This window comes from Phragmites australis, chromosome 4 (genome assembly GCF_958298935.1).
Source record: "Phragmites australis chromosome 4, lpPhrAust1.1, whole genome shotgun sequence".
In the NCBI taxonomy this organism is placed as follows: domain Eukaryota; kingdom Viridiplantae; phylum Streptophyta; class Magnoliopsida; order Poales; family Poaceae; genus Phragmites; species Phragmites australis.
In genome coordinates, this window is record NC_084924.1 from 3,586,064 (window position 1) to 3,606,005 (window position 19,942).

A 19,942-nucleotide genomic window follows, 5' to 3' on the forward strand; every position below is an offset into this window, starting at 1 on the left:
TGGGTGGAGGGGGGAGGGGGCGAATGGCTGTATTAAAAGTTTGTCAAATTTTGGTGAATATTTTTTAATTTTGATTAAAAAAAATGAAATATCTAATTTTGATTTTTTTACTGATACATGAGACTTATAGAACTGACAAAAAATATAAAAAGAAACTAGAATACTGCTTCTTAAGACGCTCCGCTCTGGATCATAAGAAATGAAAATTCTAATTCTAATTAGAAAAAATAAATATCAAATGCTATAGTATGATTTTGAATACTTAAAAAAAAGAGGGAGTGGGGGAGAGAAAAACTAGCCACTCGTTTCCCTCGCTCCCCTTTTCTTTCTTTCGTTTCTCCCACGTTGCGGCGCCACCTCTCGCCCCGCCTCCCTTCGCTAGGGTTTCTCTGGGTTTTGGCTCCGCGCCGCCACGCGCCCCCGCCCGCCGGATCGCCACCATGGCCGCCGTCGCCCCCGCCGCCGGCCGTATCCTTAACGACCCCCGCCGCTTTGTTCTCTCCCCGGTATCTTCGCGTGCTTTTTGGGCGATTTTTTGAGGTTTTGGGGGTGGGCTTTTACTGGTGCTTGGATTGGTTCCTTTTTACAGGCGATTCGTTGGTTTTGCGAGGATTATGAGGTTTTTTTGTTGGCCGATTTCGTGCGAGTTACATGTGCGGATTACGGGGCGTGTGATGTTCTAGTTTTTGCTGCAATTTTTTTTTGTTGTTCCTCGATTTTAGTTTTAGCTCCAAGTCGTGTTCTATTTTTTGCTGAGTTTTTTTGTTCCTCGATTTTAGTTTAGCTCCAAGTCTTAGAATTCTGTGCTGAATCCGTGATCTTGTGGTCTATCTGTCCAAGTTTCTGGGTCGGCTTCCTTAACTGATCTTGCTGCAGAGGCAGCGGATTCGCTGCAGAAGCTGTCCCTGGATCCCAAGAGCGAAGGTGGTAAGGCCCCTGAATCGAATGAGAAGGTATGCTCCTCCTCCCTGTAAAATTTTATCGAATCGCTATGTGATGCTATAGTAGCCCTTCAAGGTCTGAGTTTGAACCACTTTGCAGGTGTCGGGAGCGCTGAATGGTGTGGCGGCGTCTCCAAATCCTCCAGTGGTGTCAGTGGAGCAGCGGGCAACTACGGTGCCACTGGATTACAAGGACGCCGGCATGTACTGTGGTGGTGCCTACCCTGGAGCTTATTATGGCGGAGGTGAAGCACTGATGCACCACGATTTAGTCTTTTGCTTCTTGTTTCTAGTGAATCAGCAATAACAGTGCAGTTGTGTAGTTACATGTTGTTTCAGGATTTAGAGCATTTACCCTCAATTCCAATCGATGGCTTTCATGCTTTGCAGGTTGGGGTGATTATTCTGTCTATGTGAGCCAGGATGGAGCGGATGCACTTTCCTCTGTGAGTATTCGTCCCCTAATTCTCAATTCACGAAGCCTGTGGACACTTGGGCTTTCTTGGTTCAATCTAATGGACAGCCCCTTAGAGTTAGAGAGCAAATGCAAAGCACATTTATGATTTCGGTCACTGCAAAGTATATTTAGATGAAATGGTTTTGCTTGTTGGTTTCTTCAGGGTGCTTATGGGGACATGTACTGGTATCCTCAATATGGCGTTGCTGCATCTGGACATGATGGTCAGATTTATGGATCTCAGAACTACCAGTACCCATCCACGTACTACCAGCCACAGACTACTGCCAGTAAGCCAGCGTACAAGGCTAAAACTGACAGATCAGCTCCTTTATTACAAGATGTTTCTACTGCAACTGCTGCTGATCAGCAGCCTGTCTTGGTGGACACTTCCAAAACCACTTTGGGCAGCATTGATGGTGTAAAAGGCCTGAAGAAGGTGTCTTTGCCTCTGAAACCAAATGGGCAGCAGGGTAATTACCAGAATCAGGGTAGTAAAGCAGCTTATCCGTGGTCTGGTGGCCGTACCACGTCGGAAAAGCATATGAAACTCTCTGGTAGCAGTCCTACATCAACTGCTTCTAATCATAATAACAAGGTATGCTCCAGAGAATCTGAATATTCAGCCTCTTTGTCATCTACTAATGAGCTAACTCTTGTTCCCACAAATTAACTTCGAGTTATTTACTGATCAGCGATCATTGTTCATGTGTGTGCTGCAGAACTGTAGTCTTTTGTGGCCTGTCAAAGCATGCATTCTTTATTGGTTTTGGTTCTTGCTATATGCCTTATTGATTGGTTTTATGTTATTGGGTGCAATGTGATATTATGGTCAATTCTGCTTGTCAGAGTGAAATTTACATATCCTGAGTTTATAGATTGCTGTATTGGGATCATCTACTTCTGATCATAGACACATTTCTTGTAGGGTTTTCATGGGCAGAACTCTCCGATGGGGTCACCATCTTCTAGATCCATGAGTTCAATATACTCCAGTAGCGGAATGTACAACACAAACACATACGGACCTAGCTTTTGGTATGGGTCTCATATCTATGGGCCTGGCCTATATGGTGGGTGGAATGCATTATTTAATGGAAAGTGCAAGCCAAGAGGGAAAACTTATGGATCTTATGGTTTTGGCAATGAAAACTTGGATGGCTTGAATGAGTTGAAGCGAGGACCAAGAGGTGGCCTCTTCAAAAACCAAAAGGACTCTGGAGCAGCTGTTGTGACTCCTGGAAAAGGACAAAAGCTTCCTGTTAGTGATGTCTCTATTGCTGTCGTGCATGATCAGTATAATCGTGCTGACTTCGTTGAAACCTACTCAGATGCCAAGTTTTTTATTATTAAATCATACAGTGAGGATGATGTTCACAAGAGCATCAAGTACAATGTTTGGGCAAGCACCCCTAGCGGAAATAAAAAGCTTGACGCTGCTTATCTAGAGGCTAAGGAAAAATCGAGCACTTCTCCTGTATTCCTGTTCTTCTCTGTAAGTTTTGGTCATTCTTTTGTGCTAAAAAGCTTATCTTCCTGTTGTGGATGATGTATAAGATTGGGTCTTGATGTTACTGCCTTCCTCGATTTTTCAGGTTAACACCAGCGGACAGTTTGTTGGTCTCGCTGAGATGGTGGATCGGGTTGATTTTAGCAAGACAGTGGAATACTGGCAGCAGGACAAGTGGACTGGTTGTTTCCCTATCAAGTGGCACATTGTGAAGGATATTCCTAACAGCTTGTTGAAGCACATCATTCTTGAGTATAATGAAAACAAACCAGTGACAAACAGCAGAGATACACAGGAGGTGAGATAATTGGCTTTCAATTCTTTGATCGTTTTACCAATTTCCTCTGCTATGTGTTTACAACAGAAATTCTTGATATGCCTGAATCATAAAACCTTGATAAGGTATCAGGAACAGTACTCTTTCTTAAGAGAAATGGAAATGTGTTCAGATTTTCATGTTTAACTCTGTAAATACTCTGGTGGCTGAGTTTTACCATACCTTGTCATGGTGGTTGCAGGTTAAGCTTGAGCAAGGCCTTCAGGTGCTAAAGATTTTCAAGGATCATGTCTTCAATACATCCATCTTGGATGACTTTGGCTTCTATGATAACCGTGAGAAGATAATGCAAGAGAGGAAATCAAGGTGTCACCAACCGCTGGAGAAGGTACATGACTACCAATGTACTTTATGTAAGGGAAAAATGCAACCCCCCCCCCCCCCAAAAGTCACTTGGATTTTGACTTTCCCCCCAAAAGTTGTTTTGTTGCAACCCCCCCCCCCCAAAGGTTTCATTTTGTTGCAAAAACACCCCCAAAAATTCAATTTTTTTTAAAAAAAATCACAAAAAATTCTAAAAAAAACTAGAGACAATTCTAAGACCTTTTGTGATTTTTTTTCAAAAATAATATCCTTTGCATCATATTTCATGGAGAGTAAATTTTTTTAAAAAAGAAAAACGTGCAACTCATTTATTAATTCGAGTTAAATGCATAGTTAATTATTTACTAATCCAAAAATCATGAAACAAAATTTTTTAGTCTTCTTACATGATCCTCTATCTTGTAAAAATACATGAAATCTTGAAATAGTTATTGTAATGTGCAGGATTGAGTAAATGTGTTGCAGATAGATTAATTCATAACTAATCCATAACACTTCCAAAATTAGTGAAACCACTTTTATTAGTTTACTTAAACAATTATTTGTGTAGGAAAAATAATGGTAGACATGACAAAGTTAAAATAACATGAGTTAATAAATGAGCTGCACATTTTTCTTTTTTTTTTCCAAACTTTCTCTCCATGAAATATGATGCAAAGGATATTATTTTTGAAAACAAATTTCACAGAAGGTCTTAGAATTGTCTCTAGTTTTTTTAGAATTTTTTTTTGTGATTTTTTATTTTTTTGAATTTTTAGGGGGTTTTTTGCAATAAAGTCAAAAAAATTTGGGGGTTTTTTGCAACAAAACAACTTTGGGGGGCCGGGGGGGGGGGGGGGAAGTCAAAATCCAAGTGACGTGACTTTTGGGTTTTTTTTTTGCAGTTTTCCCTTTATGTAATGATCCCTCTTTTATACACACTTGTGTATGAATCTCACCGGAAAATCTTATCACATTAATTTCACTTGTAGACTGCTTAGAAATACGGAGAACTAGCTTGTGTTTGTATGTCCTAATAAATTCCTTTTAACATGCAAAAGTTCATAGCTTTGTTGATGAAAGTACATGCAACCATGCAGGTACATTAGATGCATGCACTCTAGAATTGGTCTTAGCACTTTTCTAACAAACTCTTAAAGATTTGCATTTTTTCCTTATGGCAGTATAACCTAGTGAATTTCATGGCATCCTTTAGTCAGAATAGTGTTGACCGTTATCAACAGTCAATTTTGGAAGTTAAGAAAGATTAGCTTTGGTGAACTTATTTGAACAACTGTTTCTTGTCCTGCAGATCACGAATAGAAGGTTTCTTACCCCCAACAGTGCTGATAATGAAGTTATCGACAGGAAGCAGAGACTGCAGAAATCTGAGGTCTTAGGGGAGCCAAATGTTGTGGTGGAAAATGGTGCGGTGGCAGTAGCTGCTAACAGTGTCGCCCCGAAAGATCCTAACCTGGCAACCGAAGGGTTGACCGTTGCAAATGGCTGTTAATTTTTGCTACACCAGCCATTTGAGCTTGGTGTAAGGAGACAGCTTATGTGCTTCAGAAAGCTGCTGGTGTTCAAGCCATTCAAGTTTCTCCTATGTTTCTTCGATTTTCCTTGCAATGCTACTAGGTTGCAGAAGGGTGCAGGCTAAGCCACCAAGGCAATTCAGTATCCAACTAGGTTGTTTCTCTTGATTTTGTTTCTTCTGTACCATTTTCCCTCTGGTTGCGTCTGGGAGTTGGTTTGGTTGGTATGAGATGGAGAGTCGTTTTTTGTTCCGGCAAGGGGTGCTGTATTTTTGTTGTCATTTAAGGGTTTCGCAGTGAATGATAGTTATTTTGGGATGGATGTTTTCTTTTACTCTGTTCGCCATCTCCATCGATGGCTTCCTCAGTCCCTCCTGCGTGTGATTGGCGACAGCAAGGTGACCGTGCGGTCGGTAACGCTGGTCGCTGGACCTTGTAATGCCACGAGCACAACCTCAAGAGCCTGTGGGAACCGGAGTTGAACAATGCCGGTGAGCCCCACCCCACCCTGAAGCCTGAGCACGCGGGAAAAAAACGCCGTCTCCTTTCGCCACAACGTGGTGGTAGCGGACGAGCAGAGCTACGAGGCGTGCCACCTCCCTGCCGAGCAACGCGCCCAAGCTGGTGCTGTGGTCGGCAGGCCGTTTGCTCTCCATGTGCCTGATCGAGGGTTACTGCAAGGCCGGCCAGACCCTCGCCGTCTTCGTGCGCTACTGATCGATCAGGCCACTGTTCAGCCCAGGGCCTCAGATCTGGTCCGGTTGTTCAGCCCAGGGCCCCAGGTTTCCCCTTGAATATTAATATAATTCAAGTTATTATTTTGAGCAAAATAAGTTTTCTACCTTGCTGATTTTCGTACGAAAAATATAAAGTCATTGCGGCACAGCCACGCCATATCTGAACCTTTCGTTAATCTATTATATTATTATTTAAATGTTAAAAGGAAGTACATGTTCGCTCATATGATCATGAAATTACTGTATTAATAAAAAAAATCTAGATCCCTTACTGTTATATACATTTAATGATCTATATTAAAATAAAGAGTTCATATAAAATATAATTAATAAATAGCTAAATTCGGAAACCAAAGAGTCCATATCAAATATAATTAATAAATATCTAAATTTAGAATTAAAATTATAGAAAACTAGTTGTTTGATGTCTATACGGTTTGGAAACCAAAATATCTAAATAAAGAGTTCGAATAAAATAAAATAAATAATAACATAAATTGAGATTAGAATAGAAAAAAGAAAGATCTATATAAAATATAGGCTTAGAAAAAACAAATTATTATAGAAATCAAATACCTAAATAAAGAGTTTATGTAAAATACAATTATTTAAAGGTTATCGTGACAAAATTTTCAGCGAGGCTCGCCACGTTATTAATGTAGACCATTATCGGAGGATGAACTTCAGAAGCGGAGATCTGGAGGGACCCCTTTGAGATTCGGCCGGGGATGATTCTGAATCTACCTCGTACGTGAATTAAATGAGAGTAAATGAGATGCAGGCGGGATAGATGATTAGACACTAATGGAAATAAATGCTCAGGGGATTTTAGACAGGTTCGGACCGTACGGAGCGTAATACCCTACTCCGGTGTGTATGCTATAAATGCTTTGGGAATACCTTTATCTGGATCTCTTGCGTTACAAGGGTTTCTGTCTAAGTCTAGAGCTTCGGTCTTCGTGAGCCTCTGCTCGGCTTCGTTAGCTTGTCTGTTGAACTTCTTGAACTTGTCTTGATCCAGTAAGACTTGTTCCTGAAAAACTCATCCTCGTCGTCGGGGGGCATCCCCTCCTTTTATACCGTCGGGGATGCTTGGCGTGCCCAGAAAGGAGGGCATGAGTCTCAAGGCGTCATAAATGGAAAGCAACCATCATGGGCTGCAGTTTGATGTTACGGGGGGTTGAAAATGCGTCCCCGTCCGGTCCTGTCGTCATCATCCTACTTTTTAGCGGGTGCAGCAGGGAGGGCCCACCGGGCAGCCACCGAGCAACCCCGCGTGTCCGCCCGATCAGAGCAAACCTGACATACCAGGGCGGCAGGTGATATGCCTCGAGCCCAGCGACGATATCCCGAGGCGCGCCGGATGACGCGCGATGGGACCCGCAGCATTAAATGTCCCCACGCCTCCCTGCTAGGCAGTGACAGGGACTGACAGCAGGCGTGGGGGGTGGTTGGAAATGACAGGCCACGCCCCCTATTAAATGCAGCATCGGACCTCTCACCAATTAACACCTCACCGATGAGCCCTTGTAGGGTCCACCGGTAAGGAGCTTCTCAAGTCCTCGGGGAACTCAGGGTGCTCGGGGACTACTGTTCATAGCCCCGAGCACTCTTTCTCAGATATACCTTTTCTTGGTCCTCGGGGAACTCGGGAACCACTGTTCATGGCTCCGAGTGGCCTCTCTCGGAACTGTGTCTGCTCGGGTTCTCGGGGGAACTCGGGTACTCGAGGACCACTGCTTAAGGCCCTGAGCGTCCTCTCCCGGAACTTATACTTTTTGGGTCCTCGGGGAACTTGGATATTCAGGGATCAATATTCATGGTCCCGAGCGTCCTCTTCTGGAACTTGGTCTTCTCGGACCTCGGGAAAAAAGTCTTCGAGGGAAGACGCCACGTGACACTCGGCTGTCCTCATTTTGGGACTCGGAGACCTCTGATTCCCATGTCACCGACAACCATGATACTAGATTAAGTAATGATAACGTTGTACCTACTTACTATAGGTAGATCTCACCTTTTGTTAATTTTAGAACAAGAAAATACTGTTTGGTTCGGATTCTGTAATGTATGCAAAGCCATTCCGAGTTTCTTCGGTACTCCTCGGAATCCTGATCATATCCGAGCAGGAGTCGGAACGAACGGCGCATCGGCACCAGCCTATAAAGGTCACCGCACCCCACGCCACGCCTCGTCCAAACCAAACACATCCAGCTATCACCCGGCGCACTTCTCACGAACAAACTCTCCTGCACATCACCCACTTCTCGCGAGGAAGAAGGCGTGCGATCGGCGATGGCGCCTCAGACGTTGGTGACGGCGCAGAAGCGGAAGAGGCCAGAACCAGAGACCGACGCTAGCGCCATGTGCGCCAACGGCTGCGGCTTCTTCGGCACCGCCGCGAACAAGGGCATGTGCTCCAAGTGCTACCGCGAGCACCTCGCCACCGCCGACGACACCACGGCGTCCGCCACCCCGGAGAGCAAGGCAGCTCGCGAGAGGAGTGTCTTCGACACCGCACGTCCGCAGAAGAAGGCCGAGCTGAGCGTCCGCGCCGTTGCGTCATCCTCTGATGCTACAGCCGCCGCCGCCGCCGCCATAGTTGATACGTCGTCGTCGTTGCTAGCCACGGCGCAGCAGCAGCCGGCTCCCGCGAAGAAGGCCACGGCGAATCGGTGCTCGACGTGCCGGAGGAAGGTGGGGCTGACGGGGTTCCTGTGCCGGTGCGGCGGAACCTTCTGCGGCTCGCACCGCTACTCGGACGCGCACAGCTGCGGGTTCGACTACAAGAGCGCCGGGCGGGAGCAGATCGCCAAACAGAACCCGGTCGTCGTTGCCGCCAAGATCGCCAAGATTTGAAGCAGCCAACCGATGCATCAAGGACAAAACAGAACAGCTGATAACAAATTCACGGATCGGATCCTTTGTGTTCTTAGTCGGGAAACGTGTAATGCTAGTTTGCAGACAGCACTAGCTTCTATTGTTTGTGATTTGTGAATGATTAATAAACTTATCGATTGGTTATATATGCTTGTTTCATTACCTGTCACGGCGGATGACGGCCGCAGCCAAGCCGGACCAGATGGCACCGGCGGCTATTCCGGTGACACCGTTAGCTGCATGTCTTCATACCACATGACTGGCGCATAGGGTTCCGGATTGGATCGTGCTTGCATAGTTGCATCTCAGGCAACCACGCGCGCGTCACGAATTGATCAGGATATGTGTATGCAGGACGATGCATACACGAACACGCAGCTCGCATGTCCATAAGCTTGCATTAGTTGCATGTACGCACCCACTCGAACACCGGAGAGACGCCGTGTCTTGCGCGCTCACAATGGCTTCTTCGGAGACGCTCGCCGTGGCTGTCGCCGTGGATCTTTCTCCCGGCCACCTCGTACGAGTAGTCACACTCGCCGTCTCCAAGCCAGGGCACGAGCAGCGCGCTCCAGGCCGCGTGGGTCCAACCCCTCTACGGGCCTCCACGAAATTAAAGGCGGGCTCAGTTAATTGGTCCTTCCGCCTGGCCTAGTGATGTCAACCTAAACTATAAAGGTGAGAATGAGTTTAATATCGAATACCCATCCAACCACTTCAAATTGAATCTAACGATCCTCTCTCCCCCAACCGCAATGCGTTATATTTTTCTGTCTTTCTGCCATCCACGCCGCTTCCCTGCGTCTTACCGCTTCTCCCACGGTCCTCTCCTATTGTTGTTATCGTCGTCACAACAACTGTCATGCCTTCTCGCCGCCGCCACCGTGTCGTCATACCACTGCCACTCCCGCCTTCCCCTTCCCACCTCTCCTCGACGCCACCGCCGACCCCACCCGTAGAGGCCCCCAATATCGGAACCCCCGACCACCATGACCCACCCCCCGGCCTCTGCCGCCGCTTCCTCTACCGCTGACAAGGAGGAGGCTCAGGAAGAGTGCCACGTGCTCCCGCTCTCCGCCACCGACCTCTCCCTCTCGCTCACCCTCCCCACCAGCCAGACCTTCCTTTAGTGCCGCACCTCTCTCTCCCCGCTCTGCTTCACTGGCGCCATGGGGCCTCACCTCCTCTCACTCTCACACCTCCCAGACAACAGCCTCACCTTCCTCCTCCACAACGATGGCGGCCACCCAACTTCCTCCTCAATCCCCGCAGTCCATGCCACACTACGCGACTACCTCAATGTGGCCATCCCGCTCGCCGACCTCTGGCACCAGTTCGCCGCTACCGACGAGCACTTCGTTGAGATCACCAAGCGGCTCACGGGCAGTGGCTCATGTTTGCTCAAGCATGATCCCGTCGAGTGCGTCTTCCAGTTCCTCTGCTCCTCCAACAACAACATTAAGCCGATCGAGAAAATGGCGTGGGCACTCGCTAGCTATGGGGAGCGGCTCGGTGAGGTCGACGGGTTCGTGTTTCACCGGTTCCCCACGATCTAGTGGCTCGCGCTCGTGTCAGAGCAGAAGCTTTGGGAGGTCGGGTTTGGATACATGCCAGTTCTTGGTGCCTTTTCTCCTTCGAGCTGCAATTGTGTTATGCTACATGCATCAGTCGTTCCTCTACAATTGTGTTTGATTCATAATACACTAATTTGGGCGGATTCTGTGTTTCTTTCATGACAAATGAGCAGGGAAAAGTACATTGTTGGTATTACTAAAGAATCGCAGGCCAAGCCTGAGGGAGGTGAAAAATGGCTTGCCTCACTGCGTGAGAGGGAATTTCCAGAGGTGATTGATGCTCTTTGCACTTTGCAAGGTGTTGGTCCAAAGGTTGCTGCTTCCATTGCTCTGTCCTCCTTCGATCAGAATCACGCTATTCCTGTCGATACACATGTCTAAAAGGTATGTGAATATGCTATATCTGTTTAAACACGTATGTTAGTGTTATAATAAGAGCTGCTACATCTTCTGTTTCATTTGGCCATTTTATTATTGGTTCTTTGTAGTTAATTAGAGCTGGTTTGTGTTAAAAACATCTTTCTCTGTTTTGTTAGACCACAAATTTAAGGATTTAAAGAGATGAATTCTTGACCATTTTTCCATGATAACATTTTTTGCACTTTGTTAGGTCGTATTTAAATTGCATACGGGATCTAATTCAAGTTATTATTTCAACTTTTTTATTTGACCATAAAACTTATCTCATAGCTAGGTCTATGCACCTGTGTGCTGCTGCTGTCATGTCCTGTGCTGCAACTGCTATGCGTGCTGCTGTTGTGCCCTGCTGCGGCTGCTGTGCCCTGCTACTACTGCTATACGTCGATTGGAACATCAGAGAGAAGGTGAGGAGAGCATGGAAGGAAGACCAGCAATAGAAAGAAGGAAGAAGGAAGAAGAAGAAGAGAGGAAGTGGAATTCTGGGGATTTGTCAAATCCTCCACCAATTCGTCTTCCTCGCTGCAAGGTAACTTCTGTACATAGGTATTGATCATCATCAAGGAGCAAGAGATAGTATAACCATTTGTTTTCATATTTATCCCACTCATGGACATATTCTAACTATTGTTTTGGGATGTACATGATCTTGATGGAAGTAGAGGCACATAGTCTTCGACATACACCTATCAACCGAGGTTCACTGGATCAATTTCCAATCAAAGATTTTCTTTGGAGAAAAGATACTGATTTTCTACATAGATCTTTTTCTTCAATGTGTTTTCTCAATTCTTGGGCTTAACTTTAGATTATCTCTCCGTAGATTCAAAAATGATCATTGATTTAAGGTTGCTTAGGGTAATCTCGATACTTCTCAAATAAGATTGGAAAATTTAGGTTTATGCCATTGCTTCAGTTACAGAAATATAGTATTGTGTTCTGTGAACCAGAAGTAACAAATGTTATTTCTGCTATCTCACATGGATGATAGGATTCACACATGAATCCTTTTATATTTATAAAGCACTTAAGTACAACATGACCATTCAACATTTAAAAAGTGAAAGGGGATGGGAACATGTGGAGCTCTGTTATTTAAAGTGCAATGTTGTATTACTTATTTTAATGTTGTGTAACCCTTTATGTAAATATTAATTGCACTGTTGCTGCTATATGTTAGAGTATATGGTATATGATATACAATGATCCAATTATTATGGTAGTATAGGATTAGATTTAATCTTATCTCTAGGGTTGCTTGATATACAAGTCATGTGTACTCTATATATTCTGCCCTCGAGACTTAATACAATACAATCAACATCCCACACAATCTATTCTTCCTACATGGTATTAGTTTAGGTTTTGGTCCTAGCCCTAAACCTCTTTCGCTTTCGCCATATCGCTTCCGGGGAGATTGATCTCTATGACCTCTGCCGGGGGCTACGCAACCTGTAGCTAGGTTCTCGCAGTTGACCCTATTGATCCACCACCATCTTCGTGTCGTCCAGCATCAAAAGGGCTCCTCCTCAGTGCGCACGTTTCTCTCATCGGAAGGCTCTACTTGTTGGCCACGTGTTCCTTTATGGCTGGCTCGGTCCATTGGACGCACATCTGCCTCGTCATTCATGATGTGCCGCACCGTCGGTAGGCTTGTGCCTAGGCACGCTTCCATCGCTCGTGTGCTCATGTGGTCGTGCCGACGGGTGCTCGCACTTGCATCGTGCCCACGCCGGAGCCCACCGATCTACCACGTGGCCACCGCTCACGTGGTCGTTCACATCATGGTCCTCGCTCACGTGGTCGTGCCGACGAGTCACGTCTCCGTCACTCATGTGGTCGTGCCATTGGATCGCCCGCTCTTTCGTCGCTCGGCCTATGTCCTGCTCGTGGTCATGCTGACAGGTGCCGATCTGCATGGTCATGCCAACGGGTGCCGATCTATGTGCCGCATGTGTGCGTGCGTGCCATGTCATCATTGCTTGTGCGTGCCACGCCATCGGCTGCATGCGTCGCTAGCTTCCCGACCTACTGCTGGTTTCTAGATCCTTGTGTATCCTATACCATATACTCTAACACTATGCAGGGATTCTTGGTTGTTTAGGTAAGATTTCAACAAAGCAAAAATGTGTAGAATACTTGGAGGGAGGGAGCTGCATCTCAGGTGTTTGCAAAAATTCCATGGAGAAGAAAAATTAAGCTGGTTGTTAAGTCGTACACTCTCAAAAATACTATGTAGTAACTTGATTTGCTAGCAGGTCTTCCTAGCACTGAGCTTTGCATTCTCACCCACACACATTGGTTGAATATGTTATATTGTGTTTTTTTGCTGCTAGCTCATAAGCTTAGAAGTCCAATCGCTTGATTAATCACCAACAATATGTGCATCATTTGAAGTATTCCTTTTGTTCTTGTGAGATGTAACTGTATCTATATAAGTCGTATCAATTTCACAATTTTTAGCCAGGTAAAAACTGTTGTATATGACTTCATTTTTTATGTGATAACGATGTTTGTATATGTAGACATGTCTATATAGCAAGCGTGATGATAACTTGTCAGTATATATGAGAGTAGTGTAAATTATTTGATGTCCCCCTTTTGTTCCAATTAGATGTAACTATATCTATATGAGTATGTGACTCACGTGCATGTTGCAATTATGTGCTTTCTTTAAAGAACAATATATCTAAGATGATTGTATATGTCCCATGTTGTATGTATTGCAGTGACTACATTTTAGCAACTAACATTTACTTAAGACATCCTAGCTCATCTGTCATGAAATGAATTCTGAGTTCTGAGCTACAATTGCTATGATGTTTCCCCATAATTTGTTCATTTAGCTATTCTACTAGCTCGACATCATGTTTTTTTTCTTCTAATTATGCTTTGCATACAAACATAACTGATTGGCATTTAGCTATTCTACTAGCTCAACATTATGTATCTCTCTAGAACAGAAGTGCGTCTGGGCGCGGGGGAGGGGAGGGTGGGGTGGGGATGGGAGGTTTAGTTTGTCAGTTTTTTCTTTTTGTGATTTTTTTCAGTTTCTTAATTAAGTGGGAGGCTGATTTTGTCTAATTTTTTATTAGATAGAGGTGGGGAAGGGGGTGAGAGTTACATGGATCATGTGGTTCTTTCAACAAAACTGCTCCTACATGATAGATGTATAATGTTGTTTTTATTATCCTTGACAGTTCTATTCAACTATACAGCAAGGAAATGACTCTTATCCTATATATAGGAGAAGGGAAGATGGTCGTTAAGTAGAGATCGGGGGTGCCGTTTTGGATAATAGATAAGATGTTCTGTACAACCCCAAACTACTTATGCGGTATAATTGCTATGTTAATGTCAAAGTTTGTTCAAGCATCAAGGTAGTTAAATACCTCTACAAATATGTCTATAAAGGCAATGACCATGCAACCTTCTCGGTCAATCCACCATATCAAAACGGTGCAGTAATCAACAAGATTCGACAATACAGGGATGTAAGGTTCATAACTCCCCATGAGATTGTGTATAGAATATTTGGTTTTCCTTTGTATGTCATATCTCCTTCTGTTTTGCAACTCCAACTTCATATGCCAAACATGCAATTTGTGTCATACAAAGCTTCTGATAACCTAAATGATGTTGCCAACCAGGAGAAATCTAAGAGGTCAATGCTTACTGAGTATTTCAAGATGAACTGAGTGGATAACACAACACATAAATTGTTATACAGAGAATTCCCAAAGCACTTTCGGCGGATCAGGTTCAACAAGCGTTGAGAGTTAAGAGTAAAGGCCACATGCTGGGAGAATTGTGTATGCAAACCTATAAAGCTTTCTGATAACATCATGTGTAATTTCACCAAGTAGAGCGGTAACGTTGAGTTGCTTCGCAGGTCACACTTGATAATCTAGGACGAAGCTGCCATGACTAAACGCCAAGCTGTTGAAACACTTGATAGATCTTTCCAAGATATAATGGGATGCTTGCAGCTGTTTGGCAGAAAGGTCATCGTACATATTGTTTTATTTTTAGATACGTGGCTTCCATGCAATATACTAAATATGGAGTACATCTACATACGTGTACAAAAATTACGCGTGCGTGTCGCACGTGCATGTTACTAGTGGGTACAAATTACCCATGCGTTCACAAGTTAAAATCCTAATGGGCACGAGTTTGAGTCATATTCTTTGTTTATGGATTTAGGTGGGACTTTAAATCTAACAAATGTATAGACACGAGCATGAGAACAGTTTTACTCGTAACTGTTTCATATTTGTACTCATTCCAAGTACCTAACATAGGGCCCAAGTCATCAGGTATATAAACTACCTGATGAATCTTAAAGTTTTCCCTCGTCTCATTCCCCTACCAGGCTCCTACCTCCCCCAGCCGCCATACGCACATATGGCCACACCCTACAGGTGACTAGGAAGGACCTTGCATCATTTCCATTGGCCCAGATTAATAAACTAGTTCGTTGTTTGGTGATGTTTTATTAGTGATGGTTAGACTTAAGTTGTCTTGTGAATAGTGTTACACTGAGAGCATTATAATATAATCTTGTCTGACTATTGAACAATATGTTGTATGTGTGAAGTGAACTACGATATACATATTGTTTATCCGTGAGATGCTTGTTCATTACTTTATTATCTACGAGAGTTGAGAAGCATGTTTAAATTGATGAGATTATTGTTATATACTTGTTGCTATGTTCACTACATGTCTATATGTTGGCGGGCATACAAATATTCCTGCAGGCAACGAGCATGGGTGATGGTTTTTTACTCATGACAAATAATGGGTGCCGACGAAGGTTTAGAAATTAGCTTGTGAGTAGTTCATATAGACCCTACAACGGGCTTTATTATGCCCAAACAACCCACTACTTGACTCTACAACCGAATCTTAGCCGCCACCATTTATTCATCGTATATGGCGTGACGCTACTACAGAATATATCATAAATGATGGCTCATCAGTGCCGGTTCGATATACTAAACTAGCATCATCAGTGCCGATTTGCACCAAACTAGCATCATCAATGCATCACCGCTAGTTTTTAATAACCATCATTGTCGGTTTATAACAAAAACCGACAGTGATACTAACACTACCGGTTTTTATTACAAGCCATAGTAAAGGGCTGGATGGACATGAATTTTTGATGCAGTGTAGTTCTGGCTCGGTGGCCTCATGTCCGGCTCATTTATCTCTTCACGTCCGCCTGTTTTTTCTATCTCTCTGTCTTTTCTCTCTTATCTCTCTTATCTCTCAAGATCCAGGTGAGGAGCACGTGCGGTGGGATCCAGGCGTGCGGCGGCCGAGCATGAGCAGGGGCGACGGCCGGGTGGGTGCGGTGGCAGAGCGCGTGGCGGCGGCGGGATCAGACGACCTCCACACGGTTTGACTGCTCCGGGACAACGCAGATCAAGTTTGTGCATGTGGTATGGTGGTGGCCTTCGAGCTGCCGTGTTATCTTCTTATGTAGGTATTCGCTGCCGTCTCACGTGTCGTCCAACACAGAGCTTGTCGCCGACCACACGCTCTGGGCGGCTCTGGAGCCCAGTGGCAAGGCTGGAGCATAGGCATGGCGCCGGCTTCCTCTCCAGCGGCGGCGGTGCCCGGTGGCAACGGCGACAGGAGTGGCATCTAGACATCAATTTGTTTACCTTATTTTATTATTTTTTCTCCCTACAACACATATTACTGCCGGTTCTGAACCTAATAGTAATAGGCATAGATTAATAGAACACATATTGCTACCGGTTCTTGATAGGCATAGATCAACAGTGCCGAGTAAGAACCAAAACCAGTAGTGATAGAAATTTAGGACAAGTAGTGATCATTTTGTTTTTTAGTGTGACTTCGACGCTGGTTGGTAAATCAAATAACGACCAGGTGGTTGGTGAAGGAAATAACGACCCTAACCTGGGTGCTGGCTTCTCGCCGGCGCGGCCTCATGAATCGCCGGCGCCGTCGTGTGATTGGCATCTCCGGTGCACAAAACGTGGTGCAAAACCTTTATAGCCGCCTCCGCCGCGTCCTGCACTGCCGCCGCACGAGCGAGGTCAGTGCCGTGGCTTGAAGGGCGTCGCCGATGGTGACCGCGTCCATGGCCTCCGCGGCGCGCAGTTGTTAGGTTGGCAGCCGGGAGACGGCGAGACGAATCTGCGGACGTGCGGCGGAATTATGTAACGCAGTGACAGACACAGCGCGCGCCCATGGCCACTCACGGTGTGCGTCATGGTCCTGCCGTTCCCGGCGCACGGCCATTTCACGCCGTTCAGGTAGCTGTCCTCTCTCCTCGTCCCCCTTCGATGTCACCTTCCTGGCATCGAGCTCAACGTGCGCTCGACCGTCGACACCCTGTAGGCTGCAGCTGGTCGCCGAGTGCCTGGACGGGATCGCCGTTCCGTACGTCTTCTATGATTATTCATGCATAGCTGTGAACTAAGTGAATGGCCAATGCAAGCTCGATAGCTTTATGTAGGGAACGCATCGGCTCAGGAATTCATGTGTCGGGCGTCAAGGAATTCATGTGTTGAACAAACGTCCAAGGATAATTATTACACCAGGGAACTCGATCTGGAATCCGTGAAAAGCAATGACACGGTGTGCAAAAGTTTACACTAGTCCAACAGCGATCACTGCCTAGCTAGAACACGAACAATTGATATGTGGCTCGATCACCACGCATGGCAAGCACGCGCGCATCCACAGCATCAATCACCATCTGGAAAGGAAGCGCCGAGACGGTCGAGGGGCCGGCGCCGGCGCCGGAGCAGGGGCAGGCGTGCCCGGAAGAACGGTGACGTTGAGCTTCATGCCACGCTGGCAGTGGTCGTTCACCGCGCAGATGAACCACCTCCGCCCCGGCCTGTCGAGGGTGAGACGGTCCTCGCCGGAGTTCCAGATGGAGCTGGCCGCGGCCTTGTTGCACGCCCTGAAGTCCTGCCCGCCCAGCTCCGCCACGTTGTGGAAGACATTGCTGTACTTGAAAGCTGCAAAAAGGGCCGCAAAATCAGATACCCTCGGGCGCATGGTACGTCGTATGTGCATTTTTTCTTCTTCTCTCGTGATGATTTGTAGCTTAAATCCAGTGTGTACTTAAAACAACTTTCAACCCATGATGCAACACAAACAGCAGTGTATTAGTGTGACTCATGCATGAGAGTTGGACTCATTACCGATCGTGTCGCCGACTCTGAACTGCTTGCCCTCGGCCCAGGCAGCGTAGTCGATCCCGAGCGTCCAGCCGAGGCCATCGCCCACGACGTGATCCGTGGCGGAGGCGAGCGCGGGGAGGAAGACGAAGGCGATCGCGGCCGCCACGACAGCGAGCGTTTGCTTGGAAGCCATGGTGATGGAGGACTAGCTCTTCCTTTCTACTCGAGCGCTGTGCTTTTCTTGGTTCCGTCTGTGTATGCTATGGACTCTGAGCATGCATGTTTGCTTATATAGAGGAGGTGTTCTTGCTTGGTTCCTGGAACCTAGGAGAAAACAGTCAGCTGCGACGGATTCCAAGCAGGCCCAGGGACCAGGGCGGCAAGGGCCAAGGCTCAAATCACTTTTTTCTGGCTAGTAATTTTGTAAGTTCATCAACGTACTCAAAATATTGGATATATAATATTTTTCATCGTATTCGTATCTGAGGTGCATACAGTTTTAATAACCCTTCCTCTTTTTTGCTCTCATTTGTTTTCCCTTTCCCGTCAGTGTATACTGTATACTACACACGATTAAACCGTCACACAAACTTTTACCTCAGGTATTCCCAAGATACACACAGATACATGTTCATGCCATCTACAATCCTCTTCATTTTGCAACCTCCTTACCCGCCTAGTCAATATACGCTGAGCAAAAAGAAATGGAGGCTTTCTCTTATTCTTTTCTTTTTTAAAAAAAAAGAAAGAAGAAAACAATGCAGGCAGAACATAGATAACATGCGTTGCTTTGGAGTAGCCAATGGAAACAAAATGTACGCGTCATCTTAGAACAAATTGTTTGACATGGTCTCAATACCTGTTCACTTCGGAGCTAGGGCCAATTTTTCAGCTGAGAGTACAAGGGAGGGGATGCTAGCTTGATTGTGGGTACTGAACTTTTTTCAGTAGCTTGCTCTGGAACTGAACTTCTAGTCATCGTACAAGCAAACTAAGGCGTGTACTCTTATGTCCACGAAAATATTTAGCCTCCATTTGGTTTGATGCTATAAATTTGAAATTTAGCTAGGTGCGACAACCAGCAAGCCAAACGTTCACAAATTGTGGGCGAGCTAACGACCACCCTCACTTTGTTTCAACTCCAAATCTAGCTTAGTCATGAACCTGACATTTTTTTCACACCTAAATTTTAGACATCCCAAAACGCCGAAGCATATGAGATGATAGTGTGAACACACAGAGCGTTCTTCTCGGTGGGATTTTTTCATCTCCGGACTTAGAGGGAGGTTAGCAGGCGATAGGTTGGCAAATCTGGTGATAGGAGTACTGTCGGAGACGGATGGTGGAGGGCAAAAGGCGAGAGCGAGCACATGAGACTTGGAGATGGATGGAGAGCGACACCTGCGCGGGAGGTTGAAGAAGGGTTGTAAACCATTGGATTGGCTGCCCATCCAATAGCTCGCACCCGTCGTTCGGAAAAAAAGAAAAAAAAATAGATGTCTGTTAAATAGCAACAACCTTTTATTTCTGTGAACTTGGCTCTGCTCCGATATTTGCATAGCCAAACATTTTTTAGAGGATTTTTCTTTGTTACATAGGAGCACAAAACGAACAAACAGGCCCTTAAGTGGCAATCCAATTGCATTACGGCATGTGCTTGATTCCCAGCCTGCATGAACGTTGTCTTCCTTGCTCTTGCAGCAAGAAGAATGGGCCCTTGCCCATTATCAAAAACAAAAAAGTTCAAGTGAATTTTCAATATCCTTAATTGAAATGGTTGTGTCTAAAAAATAACGCTTCTGAATCAACTATTCTAGTGAAGCGAGGACGGAAGACCAATCATTAAGCATGATAAGTGGGATGCAAATGAGTACCAATATGTAGCTGAGAGAATTTCTTATTTACTATTAAAAATTCACCTGATATTTTATTAGCCACTGTATGTGTCAATAACTGGACTCACATGTTATTGACATATTAAGGAATTGAGTGTTTTTTCAATAGATAGGAGGAATTTATTCTAGGTAGTTCTATGTCACCACTAATTTATTTTTTTCTTACCTTAATTAGTTCATAGTAAAT

General features: G+C 45.3%; 3 protein-coding genes and 1 pseudogene across 3 annotated transcripts; 3 read left to right on the forward strand and 1 right to left on the reverse strand.

Moving 5' to 3' along the window:
• Nucleotides 1–305: 305 nt before the first annotated feature.
• LOC133915274 (YTH domain-containing protein ECT3-like) lies at nucleotides 306–5,417 on the forward strand. Its single transcript, XM_062358373.1, has 9 exons — nucleotides 306–468; nucleotides 877–953; nucleotides 1,042–1,186; nucleotides 1,332–1,387; nucleotides 1,562–1,996; nucleotides 2,327–2,893; nucleotides 2,994–3,206; nucleotides 3,427–3,573; nucleotides 4,861–5,417. Exons 1-9 carry the CDS (start codon nucleotides 441–443, stop codon nucleotides 5,059–5,061), a joined length of 1,869 nt encoding a protein of 622 aa, XP_062214357.1. The 5' UTR covers nucleotides 306–440; the 3' UTR covers nucleotides 5,062–5,417.
• Nucleotides 5,418–7,902: 2,485 nt separating this feature from the next.
• LOC133914086 (zinc finger A20 and AN1 domain-containing stress-associated protein 7-like) lies at nucleotides 7,903–8,676 on the forward strand. The gene has a single exon (XM_062357238.1). The coding sequence runs from the start codon at nucleotides 8,113–8,115 to the stop codon at nucleotides 8,674–8,676; it is 564 nt and encodes a 187-aa protein (XP_062213222.1). The 5' UTR covers nucleotides 7,903–8,112.
• Nucleotides 8,677–9,559: 883 nt separating this feature from the next.
• LOC133914013 (N-glycosylase/DNA lyase OGG1-like) lies at nucleotides 9,560–11,676 on the forward strand (annotated as a pseudogene).
• Nucleotides 11,677–17,420: 5,744 nt separating this feature from the next.
• Nucleotides 17,421–18,098, reverse strand: LOC133914014 (mavicyanin-like). The gene is made up of 2 exons (XM_062357179.1): nucleotides 17,882–18,098; nucleotides 17,421–17,695 (listed from the first exon to the last, which is right to left on the reverse strand). The coding sequence occupies exons 1-2, from the start codon at nucleotides 18,051–18,053 to the stop codon at nucleotides 17,421–17,423; spliced, it is 447 nt and encodes a 148-aa protein (XP_062213163.1). The 5' UTR covers nucleotides 18,054–18,098.
• Between the last annotated feature and the right edge of the window lie 1,844 nt (nucleotides 18,099–19,942).